This window comes from Lipophrys pholis, assembly GCF_963383615.2.
Source record: "Lipophrys pholis genome assembly, chromosome: 1".
Classification (NCBI taxonomy): Eukaryota; Metazoa; Chordata; class Actinopteri; order Blenniiformes; family Blenniidae; genus Lipophrys; species Lipophrys pholis.
Genome location: NC_137635.1, coordinates 55,326,329 through 55,349,777, shown reverse-complemented (window position 1 = coordinate 55,349,777; position 23,449 = coordinate 55,326,329). Strand labels below are relative to the sequence as shown.

The window sequence follows — 23,449 nt, the reverse complement described above, 5'->3', positions numbered from 1 at the left end:
CACCACCTCTAGTCACTACCTCCAGTCACTACCTCCAGTCACGACCTCCAGTCACCACCTCCAGTCACCACCTCTAGTCACTACCTCCAGTCACCACCTCCAGTCACTCCCTCCAGTCACTACCTCTAGTCACCACCTCCAGTCACCACCTCCAGTCACTATCTCCAGTCACCACCTCCAGTCACCACCTCCAGTCACTCCCTCCAGTCACTACCTCCAGTCACCACCTCCAGTCACCACCTCCAGTCACTCCCTCCAGTCACCACCTCCAGTCACCACCTCCAGTCACTACCTCTAGTCACCACCTCCAGTCACCACCTCCAGTCACTCCCTCCAGTCACCACCTCCAGTCACTCCCTCCAGTCACCACCTCCAGTCACTACCTCCAGTCACTCCCTCCAGTCACCACCTCCAGTCACTACCTCCAGTCACTCCCTCCAGTCACCACCTCCAGTCACCACCTCCAGTCACTACCTCCAGTCACTCCCTCCAGTCACCACCTCCAGTCACCACCTCTAGTCACCACCTCCAGTCACTCACGTTTGAGAACAAGTTTTTTTTGTCAGTATAAAATAAAGGATGGAAGCCCATCGTCTCTCTTTCCCTAAATTAAATTTCCTCTGTTTCTCTTTGAGAAAAGTTTTGTGACGAACGTTCACGTGTGATGAAGGATCATTTTGTTGTTGTCGGAGGCAGTTTGAGGTGAACCAAAGTTGTTTGGTTGTTATTGGAGGGTGGAACTGTTTGTCTGGGTTCAATAGGCTCCCATCTCATTACCATGTCCATGTATATAATCTACATGGTTCTGAATACGATCAACAAAGGAGAATATTAGAACGGAAGGTTCAAGGTCATTATTGTCATTTCCATGTTTTCACATGTAAACAAAAGGACCAGCAGCGTATGGAGGCAGAGTTTAGAGAACAAGTTAAGTTAAGTTAAGTTAAGTTAAGTTAAGTTAAATTAAATTAAATTAAATTAAATTAAATTAAATTAAATTAAATTAAATTAAATAAACAATTTAAAAATGAATTAATTTAATTTAATTTAATTTAATTTAATTTAATTTAATTTAATTTAATTTAATTTAATAATAAAACAAAATCAAATAAAACAAAGGCAAAGCAACACGAAATGAAATGAAATGAAATGAAATAAAATATAAAATAAATTCAATTCAGTTCAATTCAGTTAAAGACATGTAGGACTGGAGGTTAAATACTGCAGCAGTATAGATGCAGATGATAAAGAGTCCAGTGTGGTGGCGTGGGGCAGCATTAGGCCTGAGGCTGGTTCTCCATGAGTCGAACACAAAGCATACTTTCTATTACATTCATATTTATTTATATTAAAATGACTCCCAGACCTTCACACGCTCATTTATTCTGCTTGGATTAAATCAACCCGCCAGCTGTTATACGAGTTTTCATTAAAACGATTTCTTCTCACTGGAAGTCTGAACATGAAGATGATGTCACACTTCATTTAAGTTCATTAGAAAATGTTGAAACCAGATGAAGGAAACTGAAGTGATGAAGCCACTTTCATCCATCATCCATCATCCATCATCCATCATCCATCATCCATCATCCATCATCCATCATCCATCATCCATCTATTCATCTATTCATCCATCCATCATCCATCTATTCATCTATTCATCTATTCATCCATCCATCATCCATCATCCATCATCCATCTATTCATCTATTCATCCATCATCCATCATCCATCATCCATCATCCATCATCCATCTATTCATCTATTCATCCAGCCATCATCCATCATCCATCATCCATCATCCATCATCCATCATCCATCCATTCTAGAGAGAGAGAGAGAGAGAGAGAGGAGAGAGAAAGAGAGAGATAGAGTGAGAGGGAGAGGGACAGAGAGAGGGAGAGAGAGAGAGAGAGAGAGAGAGAGACAGAGAGAGGGAGAGAGAGAGAGAGAGAGAGAGAGAGAGAGAGACAGAGAGAGAGAGAGAGAGAGAGAGAGAGAGAGAGAGAGAGAGAGAGAGAGAGAGAGAGAGAGAGAGAGAGAGAGAGTGTCCATCTACATCAAACATGTTTTCTCACTAATAACATGAAGCATTTATCACATTTGATTGTGACGTTTCGATCCACCGGCCCACCGAGTCCAGACCCACCGATCCACCCGACCCACTGAACCATCGAACCACCGAACCACCGAACCACCGACCCACCGAGTCCAGACCCACCGGCCCCACCGACCCACCGACCCACCGACCCACCGAGTCCAGACCCACCGATCCACCGACCCACTGAACCATCGAACCACCGAACCACCGAACCACCGACCCACCGAGTCCAGACCCACCGATCCACCGACCCACCGAGTCCAGACCCACCGATCCACCGATCCACCGACCCACTGAACCATCGAACCACCGAACCACCGAACCACCGACCCACCGACCCACCGAGTCCAGACCCACCGGCCCACCGACCCACCGACCCACCGACCCACCGAGTCCAGACCCACCGATCCACCGACCCACCGACCCACCGAGTCCAGACCCACCGGCCCACCGACCCACCGACCCACCGACCCACCGAGTCCAGACCCACCGATCCACCGACCCACCGACCCACCGAGTCCAGACCCACCGGCCCACCGACCCACCGACCCACCGAACCACTGACCCACCGAGTCCAGAGAGAGTTCAGGATTACAGTCCGAGCCCCGGTGCCTCGACGTTTCCAGTGAAAATCCGTCGTTGGATTTTGGTTTTAACGTTTAGAAGGAAAAGGCAGAAACATTGAAAATGTAGTCGTAAACGATTAATAATGTTAATAATGTTAATAATGTTGATAATGTTAATAATGTTGATAATGTTAATAATGTTGATAATGTTAATAATGTTGATAATGTTGATAATGTTGATAATGTTAATAATGTTAATAATGTTAATAATGTTGATAATGTTAATAATGTTAATAATGTTAATAATGTTGATAATGTTGATAATGTTGATAATGTTAATAATGTTAATAATGTTGATAATGTTAATAATGTTGATAATGTTAATAATGTTAATAATGTTAATAATGTTGATAATGTTAATAATGTTAATAATGTTGATAATGTTAATAATGTTGATAATGTTAATAATGTTGATAATGTTGATAATGTTGATAATGTTAATAATGTTAATAATGTTGATAATGTTAATAATGTTAATAATGTTAATAATGTTGATAATGTTGATAATGTTGATAATGTTAATAATGTTAATAATGTTGATAATGTTAATAATGTTGATAATGTTAATAATGTTAATAATGTTAATAATGTTAATAATGTTAATAATGTTAATAATGTTGATAATGTTAATAATGTTAATAATGTTGATAATGTTGATAATGTTGATAATGTTAATAATGTTAATAATGTTAATAATGTCCATCTGCTCGTGTCCATGGCGACGGAGCCCTTGTGTTTTCATTGCCTCCATGACTCGTCCTGACGAACAGAAACCCCCAGAATGTGACCAACGTTTGGTGTCTCAGGTGAAATGGAGGCAGAAGGACCCTGAATGTTCTCATCTTATCAGGAAACAAGAAGGTCAGCAGGAACTTCGCCCGTTGGAAACGACAAGCTGTTGACGTTCTGCTGAATACTTGCGGGCGTCTGAAGAACAGCTGAGTTTATGGCGCTCACGCTGCCTGGTGACGAGCAATTACCAATCAAATGTCTCCACCGTCTCTGGAGAGAAGACATTTTATTAGAAACGGTTCGGGTCCATTTAATTATCTCCCGATTCCAATGAGACCAGCAGGGTTCAGTTCCCTCTGACACACTCAGTCTGCCTGCATGTTTTCATTTCACGACAATCAGAATTCCCATGAATCAATCATCATTTTAGGAAAACGTCGATCGGCCTCAGAGCGGCGGCGGGACCTCAGCTCGTCCATCACGGCGTCACGCTGCTTCCTGCCAGAAAGACGCTGAGTCGTTCTCATTCGCAGCGCCTGCAGATGATTCGCTCTCAGTTCAAGTGTCTTGAGATATGAACGGGACTGTAGCTTCATCTGGATGTGAGCAGACGACTGGTCACACTTCAGCTGATTGGTGTTGTTTCGTGGTCACATGACTTCCTCCTCAGACTGAAGCCTGAATAACGAGACGAGGTGCAGTGAGTTCAACCACAATAAAAGGCTCATATTCCTGAAGGTTCTCCAGCAGTACTACTCGTCCCCATACCTGGACTGACGTCCCAGAAGTGAAGACAGTCTGTCCTCTCTGTCCCTGGCTGGTTTCAGGTTTTAAAAAGTGTGTTGCTCCAAGCAGCCAATCAGGAATCAAACCCTATATAGTGTCATCGGGGGTTCAGCCAATCCCAATCAAGGTAGGCCCTCCCTTTGACTCCTCCCACAATTAGGCAGCTCTGCTCTGGCACATGGCACCACGAGAGGAAGGACTTCCCCCTCTTCCCAAGATGGGCATGTGTGGGCGGAGCCAGTCCAGCTCACACAGACACAGCAGATTCTGAATGTCGCTCCTATGATCCAATATTCAAATGAGGAAAATCAAGGAGGAGCTAGAAACTTAGAATACTGAAGGTTTCTGGACCGACCAGACCAGGAGGAGGAGGAGGAGGAGGAGGAGGAGGAACAGGAGGAGGAGGAGAACAGGAGGAGGAGGAGGAGAACAGGAGGAGGAGGTGAACAGGAGGAGGAGGAGGGGGAGGAGGAGGAGGTGAACAGGAGGAGGAGGTGACCAGGAGGAGGAGGAGGAGGAGGAGGAGAACAGGAGGAGGAGGAGGAGGAGAAGAACAGGAGGAGGAGGAGGAGGAGGAGGAGAACAGGAGGAGGAGGAGGAGGAGAAGAACAGGAGGAGTAGGAGGAGAAGAACAGGAGAAGGAGGTGAACAGGAGGACAGGAGGACAGGAGGAGGAGAACAGGAGGAGGAGGTGAACAGGAGGAGGGGAGGAGGAGAAGAACAGGAGGAGGAGGTGACCAGGAGGAGGAGGAGGAGGAGGAGGAGAAGAACAGGAGGAGGAGGTGAACAGGAGGAGGTGAACAGGAGGACAGGAGGAGGAGAACAGGAGGAGGTGAACAGGAGGATGAGGAGGACAGGAGGAGGAGGAGGTGAACAGGAGGACAGGAGGACAGGAGGACAGAAGAACAGGAGGAGGAGGAGGTGAACAGGAGGACAGGAGGACAGAAGAACAGGAGGAGGAGGAGGAGAAGAGGAGGAGGAGGAGGTGAACAGGAGGACAGGAGGAGGAGAAGAAGAGTTTAAAGGTTTCCACTATAATATCTTGATCTGAGCTCAGAATGAAGGAAGTTTCTGAGATGAACTTCTTTCCTGTGGAATTTATTTTGTCTTCACAATAAGACGGGAAGAGACACAGTCGATACAGGATCAATAGTCTGGACATTATCAATCAATGTTTGACTGTTGGAGGCTGAGAGATGAGAGGGAGCAGCAGAGAAGACGGTCAGACTTGAGTTTTATAATATTTATTTATATATTCAGCTTCAGGTGGTGAAATAAAACCAGCAGTTTGTCCTCTTCAGTATTTGACCTTGTTCTTCTTGTATTCTACAAACCAGGTGACTGAGATGGTCCCTGACGTCCCCCTGACAGACTAGGACAGACACGAGGACAGTCTCTGTGCCACATGAAGCGACGCTGAATGAATTGTAATGTCGGATCTTTTCATTAAGCTGCTTTGTTCTGGTGCTGCCTGACGCCATGGCGGCCGGTGAAGAGGTTCTCCGCCGTGTTTCAAGCACCCGGTGATCAGCGAGCGATCTCATCAAGTGTTGCTCAAGAGCTTTTCACTGCCTCACCAACACAATCTACAGATTAATGTCAGAACAATACTCCAGTCTGAAGGTACTGACGGAGCTTTGGATCCACAAAAATACTTTACTGAGATGCAACCCCCCCAAAACACCTGCAGGACGGTTCTTAATGGGTCAATGTGATCTGGGTGACGGTGCTCAGACTGACACCACCACCACCCGGGGGCGGAGAAGGGGGAGGAGATGGAGGGATGGAGGGTTGGAGGGAGGGAGGAAACCCCCCCCCCCCCCAAAAAAAAAACAAGAAGCGACTCTGTTTGGACAGGTTGGATTCTCCAGCAGGTTCTGGTTCTGGTTCTGGTTCTGGTTCTGGTTCCGGTTCCGGTTCTGTCAACTGTCAGCCAGCAGAACCCTGACAGACCCAGAAACACCAAACCTAGTGGATCTCTGGGTCTTCCTGTTGCAGAACGCTGAGATGTAGTTCTTAGTAATTAGACCCTCCTGATCCAAACTAACATCAGAGGACAAAAGCAAAATGGAGTTCTTGTACTTATTAGGTTCTACTTGTCCCAGATAGAAGGAGGAACTAGAACTAGAGCAGTGAACACTGAAGAACACTGGAAACAAGAAATAATCCAAAGCAGCTTCATACTTGACTTGAATTGAGCTGCCGGATGAGGATGAGGATGAGAATGAGGGTGAGGATGAGGATGAGGATGAGGGTGAGGATGAGAATGAGGGTGAGTGTGTGGATGAGAATGAGGGTGAGGGTGGGGATGAGAATGAGGGTGAGGGTGAGGATGAGAATGAGGGTGGGGATGAGGTTGAGGGTGGGGATGAGGATGTGGATGAGGATGAGGGTGGGGATGAGGATGTGGATGAGGGTGGGGATGGGGATGATGATGAGGGTGAGGGTGGGGATGAGAATGAGGGTGGGGATGAGGGTGAGGATGAGGATGAGGGTGGGGATGAGGATGAGGGTGGGGATGAGGATGTGGATGAGGGTGGGGGTGGGGATGGGGATGAGGATGAGGATGAGGGTGGGGATGAGGATGAGGATGGTGATGATGATTATGATTAGGATGAGGATTATGATGATGATGGAGATGAAGGTGAGGATGAAGATGAGGATGAGGATGAGGATGCCCCGCCATGTGCTGAACGTTCTCACCTCAGAACGGTTCTGCTCGTTCTCATCCTGTTTGGGATCCGGTCTGTCCTTCAGAGACCATGGTGAGACGGGAGGACGCAGGAACCGCTGCAGCAGATTGTCCTCGTTCATCAAAACCAAACGCTTCCAAACAAACAAACACTGAAACACCCACGGTCAGAGATTAAAGACACAGTGGGAAAGAGAGGAACGTTCCTCTGAGAAGTTCTGGTTTGGAACGTTCCTCTGAGAAGCTCCAGATTGGAACGTTCCTCTGAGAAGCTCCAGTTTGGAACATTCCTCTGAGAAGCTCCAGATTGGAACGTTCCTCTGAGAAACTCCGGTTTGGAACGTTCCTCTGAGAAGCTGTAGTTTGGAACGTTCCTGTGAGAAGCTCCAGTTTGGAACGTTCCTCTGAGAAGCTCCAGATTGGAACGTTCCTCTGAGAAGCTCCGGTTTGGAACGTTCCTCTGAGAAGCTCCAGTTTGGAACGTTCCTGTGAGAAGCTCCAGATCCACAAGGCCTGAATGACTCGACTGATAAAACTGACAAGGGTGAAAATACCTCCGTGGTTTTTAAATGAACCTACAACTGCCCCTAAAGCTGAATGGATAATAAACCTCCTGTTCGTGTCTCTAATTGTCTTAAAGTAGAAGCTGATAGGAAGCGCGTGTTTGATCACTGAAGAGGCAACGTGTCTTCCTTTAAATCACGGGCAAACACGCCCTCTGCTGGATATCTGTGGTACATGTAATATAATATAATATAATATAATATAATATAATATAATGGTTGTGGTGGTGGGGGGGTTGTGGTGGTGGGGGGGTGGGGGGAGGAGGTTGTGCAGGTGGGTTGGTGGGTGGTGGGGGGGGGGGGGTGGTCGGAGGAGGTTTTGCTGGTGGGGGGGAGGAGGTTGTGGTGTGGGGGGGGGGGGGGGGGGGGGGGGGGGGGGGTGGTTGGGGTTGTCCACTTCTCTGTTTATGCACAGAGAAGTGGATTGATTCGTTTGCGAAGCCAAAAAGTCAACAGACAGAGTGAATAATGTGATGAGATGAGACGCTCTGCAGCTTTCTGGACGGACTGGGGGGGGTGCGGGGGGTGCGGGGGGTGCAGGGGGGGGGGGGGGGGGGGGCTGCCAGGAATGAGAATTAGAATAAAGGACAGAGACGGTCGGTGTTTCAGGGAAGAAGCTTCACTCAGCTGAAGTGAAACTGCCGAGTCGTGGAATTATTTAATTATTTCAAACTTATTCTGAACTAATAAAGCAGAACTCTTTTCCTGGAAACTGATGACTGCAGAGAACTGCTACTGCTGGAGAGCGCCCCCTGCTGATCAGGATGAGAAAGTGTTCAGAGAGGCTTCAGGCCTCGCCGGTGATGAATGGATGAACGTCGGTGTGAGTATTGAGAGACCATCAGTACCTTTAACTGAACTTGTCTAAACCCTTCGTACGGCAGAACTCAATAATTCAGAGGAAGACAAACTAGTTTTACTTTATTTGAAGTCCTGCAGCAGCTACATGGACGTCTTTAACCACGTCTGAGCTTCAACATTTTAATTCCTCAAATATTCTTAACAGAGAAAATCTCCATCAAGCTAAACTAGATTAAATTAAATTAAATTAAATTAAATTAAATTAAATTAAATTAAATTAAATTAAATTAAATTAAATTAAATTAAATTAAACTAGACTAAACTAGACTAAACTAAACTAAACTAAACTAAATTGATTGATTTGCCATCAACTCCAGTTTATCTGAGAAAGAGAATAAAATATAGAATCAGTGTTGTGATTCCTGACGATGATAAAATATCTAATAATATATTTCTATAATAGGGTGAAGCTCCCAGGTGGAGGACCCTCCTCCACCTGCTCCTCCTCAATGTAACTGAGTAGAAAACAATCCCAGTGTTTGATTTGAGTTCCAGGAATCAAACATCCAATCTTCTGGAGGCAGTTTGAGCCTCGACTGGAGAACGTGGACGTGTGGAACCGACATCTGTCAGGCAGAACCTTGACCTGAGGACATTTTGGATGTTACACACACACACACACACACACACACACACACACACACACACACACACACACACACACACACACACACACACACACACACACACACACACACACACACACACATTCCAGATGTTGGCCTCGTTGCAGCAGAATTAAGATAAAATCCATTAATTTCCCCCAATTTGTTCTTTGTTAGTAAAATATTGTTCAACAGGACCAACATGCTTTTTCATTAATCAGCTGCAGCTTCTCTTCTCACCTCATCTACTCATAGTTTCTTCTCTTCTCACCTCATCTACTCATAGTTTCTTCTCTTCTCACCTCATCTACTCATAGTTTCTTCTCTTCTCACCTCATCTACTCATAGTTTCTTCTCTTCTCACCTCATCTACTCATAGTTTCTTCTCTTCTCACCTCATCTACTCATAATTTCTTCATTTCACACCAACATCTACAGTTTCTGACCGAGAGTGAAAAAAGAAAAACCTTTTCTTCTAATCTATGGGATTATTGATGAATGACTGAGTTTAATCATTTAACCTCCAAGGTTTTGAATCTCTGTGCAGCTTGTTAATCTGTGAGCGAGAACAGCTGAAGTTCAGGTGGAGAAGAGCCGAAGTTCAGGTGGAGAAGAGCCGAAGTTCAGGTGGAGAACAGGTGGAGAGCAGGTGGAGAACAGGTGATGTTCAGGAGGAAAACAGGTGGAGAACAGGTGGAGAACAGGTGGAGAAAAGGTGATGTTCAGGAGGAAAACAGGTGGAGAACAGGTGGAGAACAGGTGGAGAGCAGGTGGAGAACAGGTGATGTTCAGGAGGAAAACAGGTGGAGAACAGGTGGAGAACAGGTGGAGAACAGGTGATGTTCAGGAGGAAAACAGGTGGAGAACAGGTGGAGAGCAGGTGGAGAACAGGTGATGTTCAGGAGGAAAACAGGTGGAGAACAGGTGGAGAACAGGTGGAGAACAGGTGGAGAACAGGTGGAGAACAGGTGATGTTCAGGCGGAGAACAGGTGATGTTCAGGAGGAGAACAGGTGGAGAACAGGTGATGTTCAGGTGGAGAATAGGTGATGTTCAGGAGGAAAACAGGTGGAGAACAGGTGGAGAACAGGTGGAGAACAGGTGATGTTCAGGCGGAGAACAGGTGATGTTCAGGAGGAGAACAGGTGGAGAACAGGTGGAGAACAGGTGATGTTCAGGTGGAGAATAGGTGATGTTCAGGAGGAAAACAGGTGGAGAACAGGTGATGTTCAGGCGGAGAACAGGTGGAGAACAGGTGATGTTCAGGCGGAGAACAGGTGGAGAACAGGTGGAGAACAGGTGATGTTCAGGTGGAGAACAGGCGGAGAACAGGTGATGTTAGCATCACCTGCATGGGAGCAGCTTTCATAAAGCTGCATTTCATGCAGTCGTGAAAACGTCAAAAACTGATGAGATTCAAATTGATTCAGATGAAAATCTCTCTCTCTCTCTCTCTGTCTCTCTCTCTCTCTCTCTCTCTCTCTCTCTCTCTCTCTCTGTCTCTCTCTCTGTCTCTCTCTGTCTGTCTCTCTCTCTCTCTCTCTCTCTCTCTCTCTCTCTCTGTCTCTCTCTCTGTCTCTCTGTCTCTCTCTCTCTCTCTCTCTCTGTCTCTCTCTCTCTCTCTCTCTCTCTCTCTCTCAACAAGGTAAACATTTTTTTCTACTTCTCTCTACTTCTTCTTTCTCCAGCAAACGAGCCAAATGAATGACCGCCTCCTATTTTCTCTTTGTTCTCCATGTCCACGGCTTTTTGTGAGTCTTTATCTGGAGGCTCCATCCCTCCATCATTATCTGTCCATTAGTGCTTTGAGCCGTTGTGTTTCTGATTCCAGGCCTTTTCTTAGCGCCCGACTCTCCCAGCTGGGGACATAAAGAGGAATTATCTCGGCAGGCTGCACAGTTTCCCTGTTGTATAACCGCCGACCAGCAGAACTCCTTCATTAGGATACTGCGGCCCGCCGTCACCGCTGCCGGTGTGCGGTGGGACCGCATCCCAGGGGAGCAGCGCCCGGGGGAGGAGCAGCGCCCGGGGAGCAGCGCCCGGGGAGCAGCGCCCGGGTCGCAGCACCCGGGGAGCAGCGCCCGGGGAGCAGCATCCCGGGTGGCAGCATCCCGGGGAGCAGCGCCCGGGGAGCAGCGCCCGGGGAGCAGCATCCCGGGGAGCAGCACCCCGGGGAGCAGCATCCCGGGTAGGAGCATCCCGGTGGAGCAGCATCCCGGTGGAGCAGCATCCCGGGGAGCAGCATCCCGGGGAGCAGCGCCCGGGGGAGCAGCCAGAGGGCGGAGGCTCCCCGTCAGACCCACAGAGGACAGAGCAGCGCCGCTCCCCGGGGCGCTGCTGACGGGGACCCAGTGTGGCAGGAGAGTTCGCCACCGCCGGGTTCACCCAGAGTCACGGAGTCAGAACTGCAGTTCACCATACTTTTTATTAAGCTAAAGCAAAACCAGACACACACATGCAAGACAACTGGTTGAGCAACAGAGCGGATGTGATTCAGGGCGTCGCTGAACCGTTACAGTGGTCAGAAGGAAGAATACGGTCAATTGATAATCCTCGTTGTGACGACCGACAAAGGAGACTGCAGGTCCCCGTCCAGGATTCACTCGTTCACACACTCCATGAGAGGAGGGAGACATTCCAGTTCAGTGTCTCTACGGTCCGGACTGAGATCGAACAATGAACCCTGGCTGGGGACCGGCAGTACGTGAGGCTCTGCACCATGTTGCTGTAACTGTCGATATGAAGGACTCGTTATCGCCGTTATCGGCATTATTGTTATTGTCGTTATCGTCGTTTTTGACGTTATCGTTATCGTCATCGTCGTTATCGTTATCGTCGTTATCGTCGTTATCGTTATCGCCATCGTCGTTCTCGGCGTTCTCGGCGTTGTCGTTCGCGGCTCAGAGGTTTCCTGCCGTGAAGAATTGACTGTGTTTGGAGGCTGCGTGAAGCGTCGGCTTGTTGTGCAGCAGTTTAGTAGAAAGTCCAATAATCCCGTCCCAACAGGAGCTCAGCTGGTAGAAGACATTAGAACAGACTCTCCTCCACCTCCCTGTTTGTTCCTGAATAATAACACCGGCCCAGGCCAGGGTTATTTTCTGCCTTCCATCTATTAAATATTGAATCTGAACTAAAGTTGTTTCAGTTTATAATGAGAAGCTGTTTATTACGTTCATGACGACGTCCCGAAGCCGCTGCTCATGTTATATAATGTATTAAAGATCCCAATGTTTCATATTGCAGTAAAATGTTGTTGATGACATTCTAAGTTTGCTGAAGTTGGAGGAGAAAAGCATCACATGGCCTCGCTGGCAGTGGAACGGAACATTTGGCTGCAGGGTGAGCAGCTTCCGGACTGTGAGTCTCAGTGTGTGAGCAGCTTCTGGACTGTGACTCTCAGTGTGTGAGCAGCTTCTGGACTGTGAGTCTCAGTGTGTGAGCAGCTTCTGGACTGTGAGTCTCAGTGTGTGAGCAGCTTCTGGACTGTGAGTCTCAGTGTGTGAGCAGCTCCTGGACTGTGACTCTCAGTGTGTGAGCAGCTTCTGGACTGTGAGTCTCAGTGTGTGAGCAGCTTCTGGACTGTGAGTCTCAGTGTGTGAGCAGCTTCTGGCCACGACACATCACTTCTATTCACCTACTTTATTATATCTGCAGCTCAATAACGTCACATTCAGCCTGAACAGGCTTCATAACACAGGAATGTTGGCTTCATGGGTCAGTGGGGAGGGTTGTGAGGTGGTGAGGTGGTGACGTGGTGAGGTGGTGAGGTGGTGAGGTGGTGAGGTGGTGACGTGGTGAGGTGGTGAGGTGGTAACGTTGTGAGGTGGTGACGTGGTGACGTGGTGAGGTGGTGAGGTGGTGACGTGGTGAGGTGGTGACGTGGTGACGTTGTGAGGTGGTGAGGTGGTGAGGTGGTGAGGTGGTGACGTTGTGAGGTGGTGAGGTGGTGACGTGGTGACGTGGTGAGGTGGTGAGGTGGTAACGTTGTGAGGTGGTGACGTGGTGACGTTGTGAGGTGGTGACGTTGTGAGGTGGTGACGTGGTGAGGTGGTGAGGTGGTGACGTGGTGACGTGGTGACGTGGTGACGTGGTGAGGTGGTGACGTTGTGAGGTGGTGAGGTGGTGAGGTGGTGAGGTGGTGACATGGTGAGGTGGTGACGTGGTGACGTTGTGAGGTGGTGACGTTGTGAGGTGGTGACGTGGTGAGGTGGTGAGGTGGTGACGTGGTGAGGTGGTGACGTGGTGACGTGGTGAGGTGGTGACGTGGTGACGTTGTGAGGTGGTGAGGTGGTGAGGTGGTGAGGTGGTGAGGTAGTGACATGGTGAGGTGGTGACGTGGTGACGTTGTGAGGTGGTGAGGTGGTGAGGTGGTGACATGGTGACGTTGTGAGGTGGTGAGGTGGTGAGGTGGTGAGGTGGTGACGTTGTGAGGTGGTGACGTTGTGAGGTGGTGACGTGGTGAGGTGGTGACGTGGTGAGGTGGTGACGTGGTGACGTGGTGAGGTGGTGACGTGGTGACGTTGTGAGGTGGTGAGGTGGTGAGGTGGTGAGGTGGTGAGGTGGTGAGGTGGTGACATGGTGAGGTGGTGACGTGGTGACGTTGTGAGGTGGTGAGGTGGTGAGGTGGTGACATGGTGACGTTGTGAGGTGGTGAGGTGGTGAGGTGGTGAGGTGGTGACGTGGTGACGTTGTGAGGTGGTGAGGTGGTGACATGGTGACGTTGTGAGGTGGTGACATGGTGAGGTGGTGACATGGTGACGTTGTGAGGTGGTGACATGGTGAGGTGGTGACATGGTGACGTTGTGAGGTGGTGAGGTGGTGACATGGTGACGTTGTGAGGTGGTGACATGGTGAGGTGGTGACATGGTGACATGGTGACGTTGTGAGGTGGTGAGGTGGTGAGGTGGTGAGGTGGTGACGTTGTGAGGTGGTGACGTGGTGAGGTGGTGACATAGTGATGATGTCGTACTTTCATATCACCACATGTCGATGGGCGTCACCTCCGATTCAGTGAATCACAGTAGAACATGTTGCACCTTGTGGAGTTATGTTTTTGTCCAGTGAGTGATTCACTCGTTCATCCATCCCCTCTTCATCCATCCCCTCTTCATCCATCCCCTCTTCATCCATCCCCTCTTCATCCATCCCCTCTTCATCCAGGGGCTGAAACACATTCCAGCACACACCAGGAGAAAATGCGAGTTTCCAAAGTTTGCCTGGACGAGTTTGAGTCAGTTTGAGGTGAACAGAGGGGGGTGGGGGTGGGGATGGGGGTGGGGGGTGGTGGGTGGTGGTGGGGGTGGTGGTGGTGGGGGTGGGGGGTCTGCACGCCATCTGACACGTTCCTGACGGCACCCCGAGCTCTAGTTATAGCTCATTTAGAAATATCCATATGTGCTAATTAGGTCGTCGTGTCGGGGCGAGAACAGGAGCTTTGAGAACTAAGAATTGGGAACTGAGAACTGAGAACTAAGAACTGAGAACTAAGAACTGAGAACTAAGAACTGAGAACTGAGAACTAAGAACTAAGAACTACGGCTCAGTTCTTCGCTCCGTCGTCGCCCTGCGGGCGTGAAGTGGAGCTGGAGGCTGTACAAGCTGTGAGGCACACACACACACACACACACACACACACACACACACACACACACACACACACACACACACACACACACACACAGACACACACACACACACACACACACACACACACGCACACACACACACACACACACACACAGACACACACACACACACACACACACACACACACACACACACACACACAAAACTCTAAAACTAACAACAGCACCAACTAGTGGCCCAACAGGAGAACTACATTGTGAACGCAGCCTGAGTCTGGAGCCAAACACTGAGCGAGTCTCTCTCGGGGTTAAAACTCTCACCGTGGCTTAGTGACGAGTTTTACCTTCATCCAGACGTTTGTCTGTCTGCGTCTCGGCTGGTCGGACGTTTGGCTCGTTGGACATTTGATGTCTCGTCTCACCTTGTCCAAGGGTCCAAGTGTCCTTGAGCAGGGAATCTTTTAATGCGGGAAGGTCTCCATTTGCATTCCCTCCATGACTCCACACGGTCAGTCCGGTCCTGAATACACATGTGCATACAGATGTGCTGTTCAGGAACAGAGCTAAAGTCAGTGCAGCTGTTCGATTCAGCAGCGGTGGTGAGCTGCTCTTCCTCCTGCTGGACGTTCTTCTCAGCAGCTCCTCTTCTCCACAGGCGGGTTCTTCTAAACACCAGACAGTTTTTCTGTGGACTAACAAAGCTGACTCAGCATGTGATTTTGAACAGTCGTCTGTTGGTCTCCGTCTGTCCTCTCTTGTTGTTTCCTTCTGTCCCCCAACCTCCTCTGACTCTGGTTCTGCAGGTTCCTCCCCAGGTTCTGGTTCTGCAGGTTCCTCCTCCTCTGACTCTGGTTCTGCAGGTTCCTCCCCAGGTTCTGGTTCTGCAGGTTCCTCCTCCTCTGACTCTGGTTCTGCAGGTTCCTCCCCAGGTTCTGGTTCTGCAGGTTCCTCCTCCTCTTAGTCAGGTTCTGCAGGTGTGTATCCCCAAAACGTTCTTCTCTCTCCGGAGTCCGTTGACACGACACCGGTGTTCTGATAAACTGTTTGAGTAAAGTTTTTATCTCTCTGCTCCTGAGGCAGGAAGATTCTGTCACGTTGTGATTCCCTCCTGCAGAGACTGATGGAGGCGGAGCCTGTTACTGCACATGCGCAGCTCTCCCCCTCCCTTCCCGTTGAAATTAGTTCCTTCTGGTCTTACACCAGTAAACCAACATGGTGGTTTGACCCGTAGTGGTTTGACCCGTAGTGGTTTGACTGGCGGTCTTATTCTAGTTTTATGGTCCAGATCAGTAGTTTAATAGTTGAGTCTCTCCCTGAGATCATCTGATGAGTCATCAGTCCATGCGGATGTCAGGTTCTCTGCACACGTCTGTGTGGTTTCATCACTAAATCCAGCAACAGCGCCCTCCAGTGGCCCGGCAGACTCACTACATGGTGTCAGTGTGTCTGCTGCTGCAGTGGGAACAACACTTTGTTTTAACGGATGAGATGTTGTCACTTGAGACGATGTCGTGTAAACGGGGCCTGAGTCTCCTGACTCCGAGCTCTCAGAGCATAGAACCACCCCGTCCTCCTCTTCCTCCTCCTCCCCCTCCTCCTTCCGTCACTCTCTGGCCAAGGAATCCCAGCCAGTGTTTAATTGCAGAGAGCGAAGCGTCAGTTGAACTCATGAGCTCAGCGCTGGACTGAAACACTAATGGAGCCTTTTTACCGGCGGAACCTCGCAGAGCGACGGAGTTCAGGAGGTGAAATCTCCAGTTCAGGTAGAGCTGACTGTGTGAGAGTATAGAGAGAGGTAGAGGACAGAGAGAGAGAGGTGGAGGGAGGGGAGGAGACGGGAAATACATAGCCAGAGAGAGAGAGAGAGAGAGAGAGAGAGAGAGAGAGAGAGAGAGAGAGAGAGAGAGAGAGAGACGCTGGAAGCCTGCAGCAGCAAATGAGACAGAACAACGAGGCGGGAGAAGGAGAGACGGAGGAAGGGAGGTGTAAGGAGGTGGAGGGAGGCCCCGTGAAGGAGAGAGGGCTACAGGGTGAGGAAGAAGAAGAAGAAGAAGAAAGAAAAAGTTAGGAAAAGACAGAGAAAGAGGGTCTGAGTAAAGTATGGACTGAAGGATCGCGAGCTGGAGTCGAGAGGAAGAGGAGAAACAACAGCCAGGAAGGAAGGGGAGGAGGGAGAGAGAGAGAGAGAGAGAGAGAGAGAGAGAGAGGGTGGGTATAGAAAGAGCTGGAGAAAAGTTTTCTGTGGGAAGCTTCAGATGAGGAACACAGAGGGAGTGAATGTCTGGGCTGCCAGGAGAGGAAACTGCTTGTTTTCTGAGTTGATCTCCTCTCAGGTCTCTGGATTGGTCGGACATGAACGCCGACGGCGCACAAACCACGGGACTCCACCGCTTTCTTCACAACGACGCCGCGGCCGCCGTCCACTGCCCCTGCCAGCAGTGTGGCCGCCAGGAGCCGCCGTACGGCCGCCGCGCTGGGCCGGGAATCCAACCGGCATCCGGCCCACCGCCGGGCTGCAGGGGAGACTTCCAGGCTCCAGGAGCCTCGCCGGTGGACGGGGGGGGCAGGAATGGCCGTCGCAGCCCACAGAGGAGGCCGGTGTTCGCAGTGCCGCCATACCGCCGCCCGGACCGCCTGAGCCCGGTCTACCCCTGGGAGTTGAACCCTGCCCAGTGGAACTACCCGCTGGAGGCGGGGCCCACACACTGTCCGTCTGTCCGGGGGCAGTGTGGCTGCGTCACCGGGACACGCCCCTTTAACGCTGGGATGCCACACCCTCTTCCTCACCTGCAGGTCAAAGGTCAGGGCTTCAGGAGGACAGTCAGGTACGTGTGTGTGGAGGAGCAGCGAAGATTCACCATGGAGAACCACCATTCAGACCCACACGGCCCCCTGCTGGGCCTCCTACTAAACGGCCACTGTGGACCGGGGCCGGCGTTCTGGGCGGGGGGGCCGGAGGCAGGTGACCTCCGGAACCACCAGGACCACCAGGACCAGGGAAACCCGGGGGGCGGGTCAGAGGAGGCTTCTAATGGATGTGCTGCTTCTTGTAACGGCTTCTTCCCCACCGAGGTCCCACAGAACCACCTGAAACAGAGCAGGCGGCCGGCGGCCTACGGACTCCCCCCCGGAGGCCCCCCCCCCGGCGGTGGCGGCCAGGAGCTGCAGGTCCAGGGTCTGGAGGCACTGGAGCCAAGGACCGGGCGGGACCAGGTCCGGGACCAGATCAGACAAGTGGTGACGGACCTGGAGGACGTGCTGGGGGGGCTGAAGCAGGTTCACACCGACATGAAAGAGGTAGGAGGCTGATTCTCATCCTGGTTTGACCCACATGGCGCTCGGCTGCAGGATGAACGTGTGAATCGCCGGAGCGACTCGCGACCACTGTTTGTGTTTGCGTGCAGCTCGGTGGAGATGATTTCCTCCGACCGTCTGCAGAACGCTGCCCGAGTTGGCAGCGATCCAGACGAATCATTAAGAATCCTGCAGCTTCGGAGGAACGTTTTGATTTCAGCTGTAAAACTGATTCTGAATTAAGAGAAGAAGAAGAAGAAACAAGTCTGAGATGACAAACTTCTGCGACGCTGGTGAAGCAGAAACAAATCATGTATTCAAACCTTAAAACTCAGATTAACATAATACATAATACACTGGATTTATTCAAATAGATGTTCACGTGCTCGTGATGGATGCTAATCAATAATGCTATTGATGGAAGCCAAACTTCATAAACCATCCATCCATCCATCCATCCATCCATCCATCCATCCATCCATCCATCCATCCATTCATCCATCCATCCATCCATTCATCTTCTCCCTCTTATCCGTTCCCGGGTGGTGGGGGTGTCAGTCTGAGCACCGTCACCCAGATCACATAGCACCATTAAGAACCTTCCTGCAGGAGGAGAGCCCACAGGAAGGTGGCGCCCGGCGGGGGACATGAACCCTCTACATTGAGACAGAGAGTCTGACGCTCTACCAGCTGAGCTCGCCAGGCGCCTTCATAAACCTCTGCAGGTTAAATTAGAACAACTGATGTCGGATGTTTTAAACATCATAACAAAGCCCATGAAATGAAAATGTCACATCAGTAATACAAACACAAGCGTTGGAATGATCATAAGTCAAAATGGTTCCAGAGACACGTTTCATAGGACCTGGATGTTGTTTGTGTTTATTCCCAGTCGGACTCCAAAAAGCTTGAAATGATTGTCACTTTTAAAAGTTTGAGAGAAACCAAACATGTCCGTTTCCACGGCAACAGCAGAAACATTGACAACCATGTTGTTTTCATGTTGGGCCACTAGTTGGTGCTGTTGTTGAAACAAAACTACCAAGTTGGATTGTTATTACAGTGACTGTCAAAATAAAAGTACCAAGTCCAGGAGAATATGGACATTACTCTTTCAGTACTGTGTTCTCCATGTACTGCAGTTTTACATTGTTAGCATGGTTAGCATGGTTAGCTCCAGGCAGCCACAGTTCATATTGGATTCATACTGAACGAAACTTTTCAAAAAGTCCCACGTAGACCCACCATATAGACACTTCTATTCAATTCAACTTTATTCATACAGCACCAAACAACACAGTCACTTTTACAGAGAAAAACCACCAAACACAAGAGACTGAAGAGTTGAAGGTAAAACCTTCTTGATTTTAGTGGTCGTAGTTTTACAGAAAAGAGAAGCAAAGTTATTCTACTGACGCCTCGATGTACTGCAGCCATCAGAAGTAAAACTGCTTTGAGTCGTGTGTGATCACACAGCAACCAAGACGTAAGGTGTGAAACGACTCCAGGTAAAACGAACTTAGTGTTCATGTCCTCGTTCCTCCTCCGTCTGGTTCTTTAACAACAAACATGAAAAGTCAAATCCACAGGAAGGAGCCATGTTTGGCTGAAATGTTAGAATTCAATGACGTGTCTCAGGTAAGAAGAAAAGAGTGTTTGTGTCCCGCGGTGAAGAGAGACTGTCTTCATTCTCATTCAGGTGGTGGAGCAGATCGATCGTCTGACCGCCAGTATCGACCTCGGCGAGGAGGCGTCCTGCGTCACTCGGGACTCGTCCAACAACATCCACCGCTCGGCTCCTGCAGGAGACTCGCGTTTGGCGCCACTGCCCAATCACAGACCGGCGCCGTTTCAGGTGCCGCGGCATGTGGACGAAGACCGCATCATCCTCCGAACCAACTCCCCTTCGCCCGTCCACGTGGCGTCGGTCGTCAAGACCAGAGGATTCACGCCGCCGAGTCTCATCAGAGACGTCAGCTACGAGAGGCCGGGCGCCAACGGCCACCCGCCTCACCTGTACGCCCTCAGAGACTCCGCCCACGTAGGCCTGACCCAACCAGAGCCCCGCCCACACACACTAGACCCCAAGGTCATCATAGGGAATAGCACCTCCAACCCCAGAACTCTCAAGCCTCCGCCGTACCCCCAGAACAGTCGGTGTGGGAGGGGCTCCTTCCCGCCACAAAAGTCTGAACGCCGGACCGCCGGCGGCGCTGGGAGGGGCCGGCAGAGCAGCAGCGCTGTGTGAAGGGGGGAGGGGGCAGTCTTCCCCGGCGCCACGGGGGCCTGAAACACGAGACTCTGCTGCAGCGAGTGGAGGTCAGAGGAACCAGGCGGAGAACAACCCAGGGTAGGTCCACTTCCTGTTCCCGCTGTGTGTGTGTGTGTGTGTGTGTGTGTGTGTGTGTGTGTGTGTGTGTGTGTGTGTGTGTGTGTGTGTGTTTGTGTGTGTGTTTTTGTTGCTGTCACGTGACTTCCAGTCGTCTCCACACTGTAAGAAGTGTGTTTGGGCTGAAGCAGGAACCTGAGCTTCAGCCTGACACATGTTTCCAATCAGCAGAGAAAAGTCCTTCTCTCCTGTAGAATTCTGCTTCTTCAGTCGGTTTGTGGCGTTTCTCATCTTTAACAACCAAACCTGATGGATTTTTCCACATTTAAGAACACAGGTCTCCCATCAGGCCTGTTTCTTCAACCAGCTGCTGTTTAATCAGGTTGTTCTGTCGGATCTGGAGACACAGGCAGATCAAATCTGCAGAGGTTTTTTTTGCAGCGTAACTTAGTCATAACTTTGCCGTGACTTGGCAGGAGTTCAGTGGTTTCTGGCACAGGAAGAGCCTCCACCGCCGCTCCACTGCAGTCATGTGACACAAACAAAGCTGCGGTCAGACTTACAGGATGATCACAGCTCTGACTCAGAAATGACATCATTTACCAATATGGAGGTTCTTCTCTGCTCCGAGTCTCATTCCTGCCTGAAGCAGCAGCAGACCTGAGAGGAAGCAGCCGCTCTGGTCCGCAGCGAGTCCAGCCGCCTTCACTGATGCTGCAAACTAATGTCCCTTCACCCCCCTCGTGTGGAGACTATGCGTCACTGCAATCTATTTTTCTGCCGTCCCAGAGCTGGGTAAGCACAATCTGGTTTGAATCATAGAACCCAGTGGCCACAGGCCAGAAAGGAGTGAGACAAACTCCTGGAGTGTCTGTGACGTCCTTAGAACAGGAAAACGCAGGATCCTGCCGGGGGAAGCTGCAGGAGAAGCAAATCCAACAATCTGCGGTTTCTTCCTTTAAAATGAACTCGAGCAGCGTTCCAGAGTCGAAACCTGCTGAGATTCTAGAGCCGCATTCATCTGACCTCCGTCTGCAGAGAAAAGGAAACCATGTGAACCTGTAGAGCGTGTTCTCCTCTGTTCCACTGCAACAAGGAGAACCTTCCCTTCAATGAGATTTCTTTTGGTTGTCACAAACCTTCACAGCCAATAGGGGGCAGCAGAGAGCTGAGATCGTCATACAATTGCATTGATTAAAATATGGAATCATAAAGATGATGAAGAAACTCAAAATCTTTTTGGAACTGAAATTATTGTTAAATGCAACATAATGAAATGACTGCAGAGGTGAAGTGGAGGGCGGGCCTCACCTGTGATTGGCTGCATGGTCCCACAACCTGGGAGGGAGGGAGGGAGGGAGGGAGGGAGGGAGGGAGGGAAGGAGGGAGGGAGGGAGGGGGGATGGAGGGAGGGAAGGAGGGAGGGAGGGAGGGAGGGAGGGAGGGAGGGAGGGAGGGAAGGAGGGAGGGAGGGAGGGGGGATGGAGGGATGGAAGGAGGGAGGGATGGAGGGTGGGATGGATGGAGGGAAGGAAGGAGGGATGGAGGGAGGGATGGATGGAGGGAGGGAAGGAGGGATGGATGGAGGGAGGGAGGGATGGAGAGAGGGAAGGAGGGAAGGAGGGAGGGATGGAGGGAGGGAGGGAGGGAGGGAGGGATGGATGGAGGGAAGGAAGGGGGGATGGATGGAGGAATGGAGGGAAGGAGGGATGGAGGGAGGGAGGGAGGGAGGGAGGGAGGGAGGGAGGGAGGGATGGAGGGGGGATGGAGAGATGGAGGGATGGTGGGATGGAGGGAGGGATGGAGGGATGGAGGGATGGGGGGATGGAGGGAGGGATGGAGGGATGGGGGGAGGGAGGGAGGGATGGAGGGATGGGGGGAGGGAGGGAGGGAGGGAGGGAGGGTGGGATGGAGGGGGGGATGGAGAGATGGAGGGATGGGGGGATGGAGGGATGGATGGAGGGATGGATGGAGGGAGGGAGGGAGGGATGGATGGAGGGATGGGGGGATGGAGGGATGGAGGGAGGGAGGGATGGAGGGATGGATGGAGGGATGGAGGGATGGGGGGATGGAGGGATGGAGGGATGGAGGGATGGAGGGATGGAGGGCTCCCAGGGTAAATATGTGTCAATGAATGAATGTAAATGCCGTCCGGTCCAGCAGGGGGTGGTTCTGCAGTGTCATGATGTCTGGACTCAGGTGGACCAGGACCAGGTTCCAGCAGCTGGTTTAGGACTGAACTGCTTCCGTCTCTCCTCTGCAGCGTCTCCAGCTGAAGCTCCAGGTCCCACCGAGCGTCACACTGAGACGTCCAGTCCAACCTCTGGAGAGACAGACAACCAGAACCGAGCAGCAATAAAATCCATTTCACATTGAAAGACTTCAGACTGTTACTTTGAGTGTCTTCAGAGTCCGTCTGCAGGACCAGACCAGAGGGACGGGAGGGACGATAGGGACGAGACGGACGGGAGGGACGAGAGGGGCGGGAGGGACGAGAGGGACGAGAGGGATGGGAGGGGCGAGAGGGACGAGAGGGACGAGAGGGACGGGAGGGACGGAGCATATATATTAGGGACGTCCCGATCAGACTTTTTTGCCCTCGATACTGATCCGATTTTTCAGAATTGAGTATCGGCCGATACCGATACTTTCCCGGTCCGATACTCACATTACTATTGTAAATATACTCAACAGTGTATTTTTGGAGGAAAAAAGACGTCTGAAGCTAAAAGTACTATTGGTAGAAACTTTGTTTACCTATAAATTATTGTAAAACTCATTTATTGAATCAGAATTCTTCTCTTTCTCTTTAGTTGTTATAAACTGAGGAACATCCACACGACGAAGAAACCATCTTTGTCCTCCCTGTCCTTCTCCCAACAAACCGTCCTCACCTCCTCACCTCACTATGAACACGGCTCAACACCAGGCTTCAGGACATGTAGTACACCTGCCAGGCCTTTAGGGGCGCTGTGACTCACCAAACACAATAAAAACACAGAAGAAGACAGACCACATAGAACTTTAGAAGTAGACTTCTGCACAGAAACACATAAACCACTATATATAACTCTAGTTTTATAGGTCTATGGCCCCGCTCCGCCTGCTTCTAGCTTCTGCAGCTCCACCCGAGCTTCTAGTCCCTGATTGTTGTGGTTATTAGGTGACGTAGTGGTTATTAGGTGACGTAGTGGTTACCTAGTGGTTATTAGGTGACGTAGTGGTTATAAGGTGACGTAGCGGACCGCAGGTTTTTTTTGTTTGTTTTTTTAGATC

The 23,449-nt window shown here is 50.4% G+C and overlaps 1 protein-coding gene across 5 annotated transcripts; it reads left to right on the top strand.

Annotated features, from left to right (window-relative positions):
- The first annotated feature begins 16,180 nt into the window (after window positions 1–16,180).
- On the top strand, window positions 16,181–22,548 carry LOC308107551 (uncharacterized protein). 5 transcript variants are annotated; one of them, XM_080459945.1, is made up of 4 exons: window positions 16,181–16,313; window positions 16,884–17,847; window positions 19,544–20,194; window positions 22,437–22,548. In XM_080459945.1, the coding sequence occupies exons 2-3, from the start codon at window positions 16,903–16,905 to the stop codon at window positions 20,090–20,092; spliced, it is 1,494 nt and encodes a 497-aa protein (XP_080316071.1). In that variant the 5' UTR covers window positions 16,181–16,313; window positions 16,884–16,902; the 3' UTR covers window positions 20,093–20,194; window positions 22,437–22,548. The 5 variants fall into 5 exon arrangements, with proteins under 5 accessions (XP_080316071.1, XP_080316072.1, XP_080316069.1 ...); XM_080459946.1 differs by having other exon boundaries at window positions 22,334–22,548; XM_080459943.1 differs by lacking the exon at window positions 16,181–16,313 and having other exon boundaries at window positions 16,485–17,847; window positions 22,337–22,548.
- The last annotated feature ends 901 nt before the right edge of the window (window positions 22,549–23,449 follow it).